The sequence below is a fragment of the Malaclemys terrapin genome, chromosome 6 (genome assembly GCF_027887155.1).
Source record: "Malaclemys terrapin pileata isolate rMalTer1 chromosome 6, rMalTer1.hap1, whole genome shotgun sequence".
Lineage (NCBI taxonomy): Eukaryota > Metazoa > Chordata > Testudines > Emydidae > Malaclemys > Malaclemys terrapin.
In genome coordinates, this window is record NC_071510.1 from 74615701 (window position 1) to 74630425 (window position 14725).

The following is a 14725-nucleotide window of genomic DNA, read 5'->3' on the forward strand; positions in this document are numbered from 1 at the left end:
AACAGATTTGGCCCTTAATCTGAATCTTATGACAAGTTTTCTCACAAGTCTTCTAGTACTCTTTGATTATGTGGGACATCAATATCCAGTAAAAATAGCTTTACTTATATTATTTTAGTTCTGATACATGGAAGTGCAGAATTAGGCAAATATTTAAAAAAAAAACCACCAAAAATCATACAAAAGTCAAAAAAGGCTCAGGTTTAAATTTTAGACTATGATTTGGTTGTTTTATCCAAACTACTTTATCTGCACCGATAAAAGCTTTGATCACACTTTGAAAGTTTGTAATAGAATTGCTCATTGTTACTCTGCCCTGTGATCCCACTAAAATAAGAGTGTGCCTCTGTGGTTTGTATTTAAATGAACTAAGGTGGTTGAGTGTATGCAAACAATGTTTACTGAATTGTTTTGCATCATGGTTTTAATGTAGTGCAAAGTACAGAATCTTTGTGAGGAAAGTGAGAATCTAAGCATGAAATAACTGCACCTTAGGCCTTGGCTATACTTGCAGCTGTACCGCACTGTGAGGTACAGCTGAGTAGGGAAAAGCGCTGTAGTCTGTCCACACTGACAACTGCCAGCACAGTGGTGTGGCCACACTTGCAACATTTGCAGCTGTGTTGGGAGAGGTGCCTTATGGGCAGCTATCCCAGCATTCATGTGGCTGCAACGTGCTTTTCAAAACGGGTGGGGTGGATTGTGACAGGGAGTGTGGGGGGAGAGAGAGTGCTTTTTGGAGCATGTCAGCTCTTTAGTTTGCAAGTTCCGAACTCCCGGCCCCCTGCTCATTCATTTACTCACTCAAAGCAAGCTGCAAACTGTTAGCTTTTCTCTGTGGTAGGAGCTTTGAAACCGGCACTTCCGCATTCCTGCAGCCGGTCACAACAATGGAGAGGATTGGCCACTTGACAAGGTGATTAGTACAGCGCTTACACTCACACCCGTGAGTCGTAGTCACTCCGCTGCAGCTGTTATTCCTCTCGGAGATGTGGAGTAGCTGCAGCGGTGTACCCAGGGAGATACAGCTCTGTAAGTGCCCTGCCAGTGTGGGCTGGGAGTGAGTTACAGCACAGGGGGAGGCTTTACAGCGCTGTAACTTGCCAGTGTAGCCAAGGCCTTAGGCAATCAGATTTCTAAGACTTACTAGTACATAAAGCAAGTTTCTGTAACCTACCTGGCTGTTACTTGCTTCCTTAATAGTTTTAACACAGTTGCATTTTTTATTGAGCCTTAATTTTAGGCTCATTAAACAGCACTAATCCCTGTTGTTTTTCTGTAGAACACCACAGATTCATGTAATCTCCACAATGAGTACTGCCTACCATGCAAGTGTAAAATCATGCTCTGTGGATGTGAAATTGCCATTTTTGCTAGTGATGTAGCTGTTTGCTTGCTTCTGATGACACTTGTGCATACTCAGCACTAATGGGCTTTGAGAAGTAATAAGCAAGAATGAGTTTAGTTAGTGGTACAGATAGGCTCTGAGATACACAGATTGATCTGAATAATTTCACAGTGAATTTTACTTGCTCACACGCTCGCCATTATAGTTTCATAGCTGTATATTGTGAACTACCAGTAAATGGGTACTTAAAGGTACTAATACATAAAAAGATTCCATCATGGATATTTAGTGGGGTTTTTTTTTACACATGGCAGTCCTATTCTATGCCAATTCTGTGTAGCTGTTTGGAGATAAAATGATGAAGTATAGAAAATGTTTTGTGTATTTCTTTTGCGTTTCTGCTTCACCAGAAGATTTAGCATTTTAAAAAGTGAGAGTTTATTAACCTAAGTTATATTAGTGAAGGCCATAGTAAAATTTGGGTGTTTAAGTCTAATGACATTCTTCACATCAAGGTGTTCTTTAAAAGAAAAGTTGAGTTGTGAGATGTATAACCAACCTGTCCAATTTTTTACCTTTTCAAAATTGGCTAAGAACGTTTTTTAAATTTTGTATTCCTTGTTGATTTTTAAGCAAAAGGAACTACTCTTCCTATTATGCCCGTGAACTCCATGTGACCTTGTAATTGGCATGCTCATCTTTGGGATACTAACTAATCCTGTATCATTTAGACTAATGAGTGCCCTGTGAAGACTGTAGATGAGTCTCTGGGAAGGACAAAGTCTGGGGCAAGGGTAGGAATGGTCTGTGTGGACTAGCTGCTATTGTTGTGTAGGCTGTGGGAAGTGTCTGAAGACACACTGGTGCTTGGCAGTTTTTAAGCAAAACAAAAAGCTGGAGATTCAACTAATGGCAGGTTCCAATTTCTGTGTTATATGTTTATAAAAGGGAAAAAAAATAAAATTTAATTTGTTGAACAAAGCTCCTGTAGCTTGAGTGGAAAGAAACAGTAGGGTTAGGACTCCTGAGCAGACCAACAGTTCTGTCTCCTCCTTTGGCTGTGAAATGCCTATAGAAAGTAGGAATGTATGAAAGTATAAAAACTGATGGATGTCTTTCTTACCTGAGGTATTCATTTGACACAACTCTAAGCGGCCTTCTTTTCTGATAATTGTGATTTTTGTAATTATTTTACAAGAAAAATAAAACACAAGATTTCTGCTTGGAGGAGCTTATGAATGTAAATTGGTCTAAAAATCAATAGCAGAGAAGTGTGTGCCCCGGAGGGAGAGTTTTGGTGGTGATGGAAAGTATGTGCAAGCAAAAAGAAGAGTATGCCAAAACTTGCAGGGTTTCCTGTACAGGGGTGAAGATAATAGGAGGAGCTAGAGTTAAAATAATAGCTTTTGAATATTGTTTTAATAAATAATTTTGTATTGACTGAATTTGTCCACTTTTAATAAGGTGAGATAAATGAGCTTCCAAATTTAGTTTCCTTTGTGTGCAGTCTTCTATTGAATGTGGTTCATTAATATGTGAAAAACAATATTTTAGCATTTTTATCCAGAGCTTTTATCTAAAGATTCTAAATCAGATTTTGAAAGAATCCTTAAACACCTGTATTTATAGTTTAAAGGGCCAAATTTTGATCCCATCGAAGTTAATGGATGTTTTGTCATTAATTTAAGTGGGACTAATATTTGTCCTAAACTAATATTAAATTTCAGCTTAATTTTGGGAAGGAATTCCAGCTCCCCTTCCCCCCCCCCCCAAAATCTATATGATGATTGGATTTTCCAACTTCCTCCAGAATCCAAATGTCTTCTCCACAACAAAATATCTTTCATTCATATAATATCTTTTATTCTGAAGGATCCCTAAATGCCTCACAAACTTCTTAGTAAAGTGTCAGTCAGGCTCTGTCTGCATTGGTACGCAAAATCCGTTAACTGACCATGTACGTGCTCATGCATGTTCCCCACATCTATGGCGAGTGTCCAGAGATGCTCTTCTGGAGGCGCATATAGTGTGGTGTTATGTAACATTAGCGCTACAGTTTCAGGGGCGGTATCCAGAGTTCTGTGCAGGAGACACTCTAGGAGCTGCTTTGCTGTGTCGTGTTGGTACTATCTCCTGTCTTCACACATTTGTTGATGGCATTTCCTGCTCACTTCTCCTTCCTGCCAAACTGGATGGGAGACATGGAGTAACTGGATGATGATCTGGTTCTTCTCCCACTCCTTATTGAGGGACAAATGTTTATGCGGTGGAGTAGATAATTGTCAAGATGCAGGATGGAACCTGGGCAGATAGTCTTTCATGCCAAAGACAATAGACCATGTGGATGAATGACAGTCCTTTCTGCTCTCATGGAACAGATATGGTAAATGCCAGTATTGCCACAGTATGCCCTGGATGGATTGTTGCTTCTGATACAGGAGATCCAGCACCATGTGGTGGATTCACATCATTTTGGAAATCTGGGATGACCAGAAGTGGCTTCAGAACTTCCAAATGATGAAACAGACTTTCATGGAGCTCTGTGACAAGCTTACCATACATCTCCATCACCAGGACACTCAATTCAGGAAAGCCGTACTGGTGCAGAAATGGGTGTCTGTTGCCCTGTGTTAGTTGGCGACAGCAGATCACTAACGATCAGTTGCAGACCATTGTCAGCATTGTGGTTGTGCAGGTTTGCGAGGCAGTTAACACTGCAATCTACCCACATGTGGTTGTCACAAGAAAAGTTCCAGAAATAACAGATGTATTTGAGGTTGGGGTTTTTGAACTGTGCAAGGGCATCAATGGCACCCACATCACAATACTTCGCCCACCAAAAGAGGTGAGTGACTATGTGAACTAAAAATGTTACTATTCATTCATTCTGCAAGGTTTGTTGCACCACAGAGACAGATTTATGATTAGGAAACACTGGAAAGGTCCATGAAACCAGGGTGTTGAGGAGATCAGGATTGTACTTGAAGAGAAGAAGGGACTTTATTCCCCAGAAATTATGTGGTTCTTCATGATATATATATGCCAATGGTTATTTTGGGGGACCCTGCATACCTGCTTCTAGCTTGGCATGAAACCATACGTTGACATCAATGACCCTGAACAATGGGAATTCAGGTACAAATTCAGTAGCTGCAGAATGGTCATGTAGTGTGTGTTTGGTAAGATGCAAACTCATTGGTGCTGCCTGTGCATCTATCTGGATGCCAGTGTGGCAAATGCCATTCACATCACCATCACTTGCAGTGCATCACATAACATTTGTAAGAGTAAATTGGAGTGGGCACAGAACAGGTCTGGTTTACAAACTCTGTACAGACAGCTGAATCCAAGCCACATGCACAGTGGTCCTGGTTTCCAGGGACCAGGGAAATCCGGGATGCCATATATCCACACATTTTGGAACAGCAGGGAGGCAGAAGGTGCTGGTGCCAATGGACACCTTCATGTCCTGTGCACCTGCTGGATATGCAGGTGGGAACATTGGCATTTACTTGTAGGGCTATGTAACTGTGAGGGTTTTGTTCCCCTGTCATTGTCATTAGCCATTTGTTCCTCTGACTATTTGTCCATTACAGACTATTATAACAGGATGCATTAACTGAGTTAACATCTTACATTTGTGCTATGGAGGGTGGCAGCTGAGTTGTAACGTGGTCATTGTGCAATGCTTTTATCTTAAATGTTCACATTTGTCTACAAACTGCTGTTTTTGGGAGCACTCAATTTATCTTAATGACCTTATCAACATTTGGTTTGGGTGATGGAGGAGTTCACTCTTCTCAACACCCTCCCCCCGGCCTCTCTCCTTCCACCATTCATTGTCAGTGGTGCTAAGCACACTTAAGAATTTTTCTGGAGCAAGTATCAGATGGGGTAGCCATGTTAGTCTGTATCCACAAAAACAACGAGGAGTCCGCTGGCACCTTAAAGACTAACAGATTTTATGGGCATAAGCTTTCGTGGGTAAAAAAACCCACTTCTTCAGATGCATGGAGTGAAAATTACAGATCCAGGCATTATATGACACATGAGAAGAAGGGAGTTACCTTACAAGTGGAGAACCAGTATTGACAGGGCCAATTTAGTCAGGGTGGATGTGGTCCACTCCCAATAATTGATGAGGAGATGTCAATACCAAGACAGGGAAAATTGCTTTTGTAGTGAGCCAGCCACTCCCAGTCCATATTCAAGTCCAAATTATCAGTGTTAAATTTGCAAATGAATTGTAGCTCTGCAGTTTCTCTTTGAAGTCTGGAGCACTGACCCAAAGAGTGAAACTGGTGAAGGTTTTGGGGTGGGAAGGGAGAGGAAAGGACAAGCTGTTTAAACAATGGGTAGTGGCAGATACCTGTATTATTACTTTCATTGTGTTTCATTGTTCTGCATGCAAACTAAGCCACAAAGATGTTAATCTACTCATTTTCTGTATTGAGTTCTGCAACTTTTAAAACTATCAATGCTTTGTAAGCACATAATATACTTTCCCTCATCCCATTCATGTATCCTTGGGACTTCAGATATTTCTTGACCTTGGAGTTGGAGCGGGGGGTTGGGGGAGTTAATGGGTGTGGGATGGACAGAAAAGTGTTTGCAGTGTGATGGTACCAGGTAGTTACACTATTCCAATTCATGTGCTGTGAATTGTGGGGCCCCCAAACCTGAAAACATTTCATATTCTTCATACTTAAGAATGAGGGTCCATACACAAATAAAGGAAACTGACATTTGTTAAAATAAATATATACAATTTGTAATGGAAACTTTTTGTCAAAGGAGAAGTAAATCAAAACACAACAGGATTGAATCTATGAAAAATGGCCAAATGCCAATGTCTCTGAACCCATCTCCTTGCCCTTGCCCTTCCCCTCTCTCTGATAAGAAAAGAAAATTGTCTTGAGGGCAGCCGGATGTTTCCTATGTGGGATTTAGGGGGCAGGCACTTGGTGAGCTTCAGGCACTCCAGTGAGTTAATCATTCCCCTCCTTGACACTCAGGGGATCTCTGGTGAGAGGTTTGCAGGCTCCTCCGAATCACTTGATGGAATTGGGTCCGCTGCCACCACAGCACCCTGGGTGACAACTGGAGGAGGGTGAGAAGGAGGAGGTGTTGCCAGTTCCCGGAGAGACATAGTGGCCAGGGCAGCAGGCATACCCCAAATTCATTTAGCCGCCAGTTCTATGAGCCTCTCCATTAGGCCATCTTCTGTTCCTTATGCCATGCTGAGACAAGAGCCAGTTAATCAAAATGTGTCTTCCTGCTGAAGAGCCTGATTATCTCATACCCTAGGAACTCAGAATGCCCTGGTTCCTCCTGTCCATGCCAATAAGCAGCTCCTGCAAGATCTTCTGTCTGTCTGTTGTGCTTCTCCTGCCCCATCCCCATCCCCAGTGGAATGGTTTCCCTCTCAGCAACTGAAAGTCCTGCCAATTCAAAAGATGAGGCTAGCATTATAATTTTTTCCCTTTGATGAAGTCGAGAAATCCCCCCATATTACATGACTTTGCTGTGGGAGGCCACGATATTGATATTTTTCAGCATTCCAGGAGTGCAACTGTTAGTCTGTCCTTGGTTCTCAGACAATTTTAACAGCCCCTGAGGAAGGAGCAGAAGCTAATAATGGTGAGATAAATGTACAAATGTTTTAAAAAAATATTTGTTTATATTTTCTCAGGAGGGTGAAGTGGGGGTGGGAGATGCAGTTACTTCCAGAGGGCTATGTTACCAGTTTGCAATTTCTTCTTTAAAAGCTGAATGTTTGGAGAACATAGCTGTTTTCAGGGTACCATAATGGAAAAGAGAGGTGGCTTTCCAGTCCTGTAGAGGAGGTCCAGCTATCTATGCCAGAGAGCTGTTTCTACTAATGGCACCCCTCTACATTTTGCTGAATGAAGGGGTTTGGTCAGCTCTGAAAGTGAACCAAGCAAATTTGTAGTGCAGTTGACCCAGCTAGAGTTTTTGATATACCAGAAATTTGCTGAAATATGTGTAGCCTTTAATTTTATTTAAAGCGAATTTAGTGATGTTTTATTATACCACCATGGGTTTGGCTCTGGTTGCTACAGTTTCAGGCTCAATACAGTGAAATTGTCTCTGGTGCTTTTCTCAAATTTGGAGGCTCTAGGAACACACGAAAACCAAGGGTAATAACCACAGACACAATCAAAGTACAAAGTCTTATCTGTACTATAAATTCTATTAAAGCAATAAATAAAGTTACAATTACTCATGAATCTAGAAATTCTACAAAAACCTATGTAATACCGGTAATTATAACTGTTGTCATACTTACATCCTCAAAGGTATTCTAGGATCTGGTGGACCTCTCAATAGATAATCATCAGTAGAAGGATAGTTCCTGTTGGGTCATCCCTTGGGTTTTCCCACTTATACCCAATCAGGGGACCAACCCTCTTTTATATTGTAATTCTGAGTAAACTTAAGGTTTTATTCATCTGCATGAAGATGTCAACCTTCTTTTCCTTATCTGTACTTTTGCAGCCCATGAATACTGAACTGCCCCAATTTTCATAGGTTGTTCCTAGTTTCTCTTATTCTCATTAGCATTTATGCGTGCCATCTACCTGCAGTGTCAAACAGACATTCAAAGATGTTACAATCAGGTGTCTTGTGGTCTTGGAAAATACATTGCGGTCTATTCCAATCCATTTTTCCATAACCTCACCTACTGGCACATCTTATGCAATAAACTTGTGACCTTGCTGGCATAGGGTTATTCCTTGGTCACTCACTCATGTCCAGCATTCTTAAGCCTATAGCCTAGCCTGGCTAAGCTAAAACCTTACATGTCTCTGCCTGTCAACCTTTTGTTTCAGCCATGCTTTACTAATACCTAATTCACACTCCTCATTCCTAAATATTTATCAATCCTATATTTCAATAATCCTACAATTTAAATCTAGTTACCATACATGGATTATATATGAAATAGCATGAGAGTTGACCATAACATCACATAATACAATGATAAATGGATGATAAAATGAACTAATTGACTACATATGCTTACAGGACTGGGATGCAGTTTGACTGGAAATTGACTATATTCTCAGCTAGCATATGGAGTGTCCAGGGCACAAGCGAAGCTAACCATGAACACCAGCTGTTCCTCCTCAGCTTCACTAGAAAATCCTGCCCCTGTGCCCACCTAACAATGGTGAAATGGACAGGGAAAGAGACATGCCACAACTTTATTTTGTTCCCCAAAGTTTCAGATCAACACCACAACTACCTCATCTCTCTATAGTGAAGTGACACCGCACTGCATTCGTCCAACTGCCACACTGGTTCCTTGTCCTACCCCCATTTTTCCCAGCTTGTTCAGCATGGCTCAATATGTTTGAAAGGGGATGGTAAGATATGGGTGGAGGAAGGAGCATGAAACTGTAATTTTCCAAGGAACAAAGATGGCTGTTACTAACTTTAGACAACCAACTATACATTTCTAGCCCCTCCTTTCCTGTGGTCAGCATGGCCCTCACGCCTTTGCTGCCTGTGGATTGGCCGAGAAATGCACAGACACCGGGGCACAGTGATTATTATCAAACAACCTGTTTTATAGCTTCTGGCAAATGCATAACAGTAGTTCATGGGAAATCAATACAATCATTGATTTATAGCTGTGTCTTGCTTGGGGACCATATAAGGGTTGAAACAGAGCAGGGTTTGGGCTTAAAATCAGGAGAGTAGCACCTGAACAAGAGGAGATATTGGTGTGGATCCATTGTAACTTACCTGCCTTGGGGTCTGGTTCCTGCTGTAGCTTATGGTTCCTCCTCTGGTTCATACATGGGGGGTTCCTTTGTTAGCTCCTCCAGCTAGCAGTGCAGAATCACGTGCTCCTTGTCTTCCAGGGCATCACTCTGTGCTCCCTGCTGCTTCCTCACTCTGGCCCTCATCAGCATTCCATTGAACAATGAGGCCAGCAGGGTTGAGGGGGCAGTTATGAGCCACTTCAGGCTCTGTATTGGGAGCCCTTGACTGCACCCAGTGCAGCTCATTATAAAAGGGGGCATCTATGATGATTCCTCCAAAGTGACTATTGGAGTGATTTGCCCTCCTGTAAAGGAGCTTCAGGTTCCTGGCACTGGGCCAGAATCTGCTGAGTTGCTCGCCTACTCCAGCCTTTGTGAAATTTCCAGGTACAGGTGAATATTCCTGCTACTCCAGGTGGATGATGGTGTACTCTGACTATACATTGATCAGCACATGGTGTGGCCGGTAGACCAGGCATCTGCTCTCTGAGCAGGATGCATGTTCACCTGCATTGATCTGTAAAAAGTGTAGTGGAAAGGTATTCTGAGGTGATCAACTCACTACTACCAATGAAAATGGAAGGGGCACGGGGAGGACAAGGACCCTTATAGACTGGGTCGGGGTCAGGCAAAAATGGGTACAGTGCACTGTAGGACTAGTAGGTGGAAGACTATTGAAATGCATGATCTGGTACACACCCCTTTGCCCTGTCCACACTGCAAATTGGCACAGGTACAAGGCTGTGCCACAGCCAAAGACACATACTTACCCATGCCCCTAAAGGGTGCTCGCTTACTCACCTTCAGACACAAGTGTCTGGAATTTAGATGGATGCATGGACACATGTACGGTCGCTAGTGTAGATGTACCGTGAAATGCAGCATGAAAGGCAACAGCTAAGCTGACAGCTGGTACACTTAACAGTGAAGGGGTGGGGGAAACTTTGTTTGGGCATGATGCCAAACTGTTTTAGCTATTATTACTATTGCTTATTTTGTTACATACACCCCAAATTTTCTAGATGCTTTACAGAACAAATGGAAAAAGACATGATCTTTACCTTGAAGAGGTAGAAGAGTGAAGGAATTGGTTGACTCACTATTTCTTATCATTGGACCATACATTGTGTTGCCAGTGAAACTAAGATCCTATTATAATAAATGAACTAGACTTAAACCTGCTTGAAATATACCCACAGATATGGTTTGGAATGGAGTGTATAGTTTTTAGGTAAATAACAGTGCCATCTAGTGGCTAGATAAAATACTGCAAAGAGCACTGTTAAAAGTCTTATTTTTGTTTAGAGGTATAAAGTAGTTTCACAAAATTCATTTATTATATTTTTGTGGATATGATTATAAACTTTTTAAGGTATACAAAAATATAAATAAGAAAATTTGGAAAAGTTCTACATTCTGTGTTAGCGGTTTTTTCTCGCATCTCTTGTAATTGTGGTGACATTGAAGGTATTGCATTTATTTTAAAATCGTCTTGGATGAAATGGAGCTAAACAAAGTTTTGTTGTAGACAGTTAACAGATAGAGAATCAGCAAAATTGCAGTCAATTCAGCACCTTTTATGAAATTTAAATTCAATTTTACAAAAGTAGGTTAAAATTGGCATCTTGGGAGTGTTTACCCAATTTTAATGTTTCCAAGATTTTTACAAAATTGTAACATTAAATTTTATATTTAAAAAGTACAGGGAAAGAGTTGTGGTCTTTCTGCACTTTATCAGTTTGATTCTGTCAGGGCGCCATCAAAGCAGGAACTTAGAACAACACAAACAGAAATCTAGGTCATACGCTAAACTGTATTTATGATATGAAAGCCTTTGAAAATTGCCATTCCTAATGCTTTCTTAGTGTAGGCATTGAAGTCCCTCTTTGGCAGTGTATAGAGTACAACTTTGGAAGAAACCGCACAAGAACTGGTGCCAGAATGTTTTAATTACAGTTAACAAGGGTTGGAGCCTCTCTTAGATGGACAGTGGGGATGACTGCAGGAAGGGAGTGAGTTTAGACACTAAACCTGTGCGGATGTGGGTTTGTGGTGTTGAGAATGGGGCGGGGGGATTTGCTTATTCATGGTAGTGGAAGAAAAGCTTCCCAAATTAAAGGTAAAATCCTGGACACAATAAAATCAATTGGAGTTCTGCTAGTGACTTCAATAGGACCAGGATTTCACCCTTCATATTTTCCCATTGTCCTAATAACATAGCTTACCGATGTATAAAATAAAATCCTAAAGTAACAAAACAAAGTTATTTTTCTATCAACTCTATTTTCTTCTCTCCAAAGTTCATATTGTCAGTGAAATTATATTTAATTAATTTAAGGGTGATTTAAATTTCCAATGTACGCAAGTTATGTAATTAAATTGCATCAATGTGTCTCTCTCTAACAGGGACCAGCGATCCATATGTCAAGTTTAAAATTGGAGGAAAAGAAGTGTTTAGAAGTAAAACTATACACAAGAACCTCAATCCTGTGTGGGAGGAAAAAACTTGCATTCTTATTGATCACCCTAGGGAACCATTGTATATAAAGGTGAGCCATTCATTTATTTTACTTCTGTAGAAGTTTTACTAAACAATTCAAGATACTGTTCTTTATCTCTGAAAAAATTATCATGTAATTCTACATTTCATAAAGGGACTTGGTCAGCTAATTTTTATCCTCTACAGTATTTTTTTTAAGCAAAACAGTGGTAATGAATTTCATTATATTTTTATAAAATCAGGTAAATCAATTTTTAAAATTCAAATACATCTTTTTCATGTTGTCATTTTAGACAATAGTGTGCTAGTACAGAAAGTGAAACCGATTAAAAAGAAGACGTCTGTCTTTCTTATCCAAGTTGAGTGAAATGCAAAATTAAGAAATAAAAATTGTAAATTAGGCTTCCAAAGCTCTTCAATTTTTAATAGTCTATTGTTATTAGTAAAGAAAAGGAAAAAATTTAATGATTTTTTTATAGATAATGTTTTTAATTTGTATTTATGATACCACTATACATAGTATAATTTTTACATGAAACACATTTCTGCCATATTAAAAAACTGTTCTTTGGTGAAGGGTATTTTGGGCCTGATCCTGTGAGGTGCAGAGTTCTCAGCTTCCATTGTTTTTGATATTCATAAATAAATAAGGTGTCTTTTTTTAACGTATATTTTGCATTGCTTTATATTGTTTTCCTTGCAAGCCTTGCAGGATTGCGGTATACCTTGCACCATTCAATCATTAAAAAGAGAGTGGTTATTTTTTTTTAAAAAAAGGACTTAATCCAAAATTGAAGGGAAACTGGGATCTGAGGTACCATTTTTGTATTGATAACACCTCTTCAGGGTGTTCCAATTTAGGATTGGAGATCTCAATCTTGGGCTTAGGCTTCCACTGCCTGAAGCATTAAGTAGATCTGAGATAAAAAGAATTGGGACCCATGCATCTTTATACAGCTAGGAGTCCTTAGGCAAACAATAGGCAATCACGGATACTTTGATGTAGACCTATTTCCTAAGCATCACTGGTAATTCGCTACCCAAATTAACACAAAGCAATTCATCCATTAGGCAGTCTATCACAAACTTTAAAGAGACATATAGACAATGACATTATTTCACCCAAGATTCATCTAGATGTTAATATTCCCTTTTGATCTTTAAATCAACAGCTATAGTGACAGACAGGAACTGTCTGTTTACATGGCTAACATTTGACAAGATATGAGTACACACATACAATTAGTATCGCCTCTGATTTCTAACAATATAGGTTTGTATTTCAAAATTCTAGCCTATCTACCATGAAATGGCCCTAATTACCATTTACATACTCTTCTAAACACGTCTCTAATGGTTGGCTTTGGGTCATTTAGCCTGTAAGCTGCTTAACCATTTGTGGCCATATGTCACACTTTGTATAAGATTCGTTGCTTTTATATAACAGTGGTAGCAACAATGGTTTGCATGGTCATACTTTAATCAGATAACGACACACACACACACACACACACACACACACACACACACACACACACACACACACACGCCCAGTCTGGTAGGTGGAGAATGGGGAGGGGAGATCCGTGAGCTGCACTTTAACTGTAAAAGAGCTGCATGAGCCACAGTTTGGCCACCTCGATTTAGATGCTTCGTGAGATCTTCCATCCTTTGGTGGTAGACAAGTCAGCTAACACCCACCACATACTGATTTATTAATTTTTCCAGTGATAAAAATCCCCATATGTAAATCTCCTAATTGCTTAATTTAGATTGTAATTCCTTTTTAAAGAAAATTCTATAAAGCACCTTGCAAAATTATACTGCTAGCGGTGCACAGACCATTTGCTTCTGATAGCTATGTCTCAGCCCTCCAGCGTGTGCTTTATAGAATTACTCAATGCAACAATTTAGGTATAATTCATAATCTGGAGGCTGAATCTGTGATATTTTTTTTAAAAAATCTCTTGCATATGTTTTTCCTCTTCAGTCTCAATGGATTTGTTATAAAATGGCTTATTCTGTCAATAGAAGGTTGATATTATTTTATGCAGTCCAGATCTGATCGTTCCTTGGACATTTCCATAAGTAGGCACACTGAACTTTAAATGAGCAGCTTCAAATTTTAATTTACTTACCTCAGATAGGCTTGAACCCTATGGTAATTCTGCTTTAACAGGATGAAAATCTACTCTGAGAATGGACACTTAAACATTTATTAATTAAGGAAGTTTCAAAAAAAGTTTTCTAATACTGGAAATATTTTCTTCTCTTGTATGTCTTAGGTCTTTGATTATGATTTTGGATTTCAGGACGACTTCATTGGCTCAGCTTTTATGGATCTTGCGTCACTAGAATTAAACAGGTATGATGCAGGTGTGAAAGTCCATGGAGTCATATATGCACAGTCCTTGAGAGGTCAACTAATCTCATACTTGTGGCATTGCAAATAGAATTTTCAAGATGCTTAAAAATAACTAGCCTCTGCCACTTCAGCTAACAGTCAAAGGACACGTAGACTTAGAGTATTGTTGTAACATTAATGTTAATAATACTGTGTTAAGTCATCATACATAACACTTTCAGCTGTACCTACAGATGGCTTAGGATGCAGCCATTTTATTTCTGTTCCCATGTTTTTTTTTGTTCTGATCTGTACCTCATCTTGTTCTTAAATTTAGTTTTCTTCTGTTTTAATTGAAATAAATGTTATAGTTCAGACTGAATTGCTTCAGTATGTCCAAGCTGCTTAGAATTTGAAATTGTCAGGATCCCAACAAGGGCAGTTGGGACCAAGGGTTTGAGCAAGGTCAAACCTGAGGCTGAGAGTAGTAGAGGAATTCATAATCAAGTTCCAGGCTGGGGTTGATACCAAGGATCAGAGTCTGAGTCAGGTTTCAAGGGCTGGGTCAGGAGGAAAGGTCCAAATGAAGCTGAGATTGAAGCCAGGACTTCAAGAGCATGAATGGAATGATTGTGGCAGCTACAGGAGAAGTGTGCTGTTGCCAGGACACTTCCTGGAACACCTTTTGGGTTTATATACAGCAGGGAGCTAATCAGTAGCTGTGAAGCTGCTGCCTTGCA

The 14725-nt window shown here is 39.9% G+C and overlaps 1 protein-coding gene across 4 annotated transcripts in view; it reads left to right on the top strand.

Moving 5' to 3' along the window:
• Nucleotides 1-14725, top strand: part of MCTP1 (multiple C2 and transmembrane domain containing 1) — a 488682-nt gene that overhangs the window by 254957 nt on the left and 219000 nt on the right. For all 4 annotated transcript variants that reach the window (XM_054032855.1, XM_054032853.1, XM_054032854.1 and 1 more), the window contains exons 3-4: nucleotides 11548-11690; nucleotides 13927-14006. In XM_054032855.1, the coding sequence (XP_053888830.1) occupies nucleotides 11548-11690; nucleotides 13927-14006 (223 nt within the window). The remainder of the gene's footprint in view (nucleotides 1-11547; nucleotides 11691-13926; nucleotides 14007-14725) is intronic.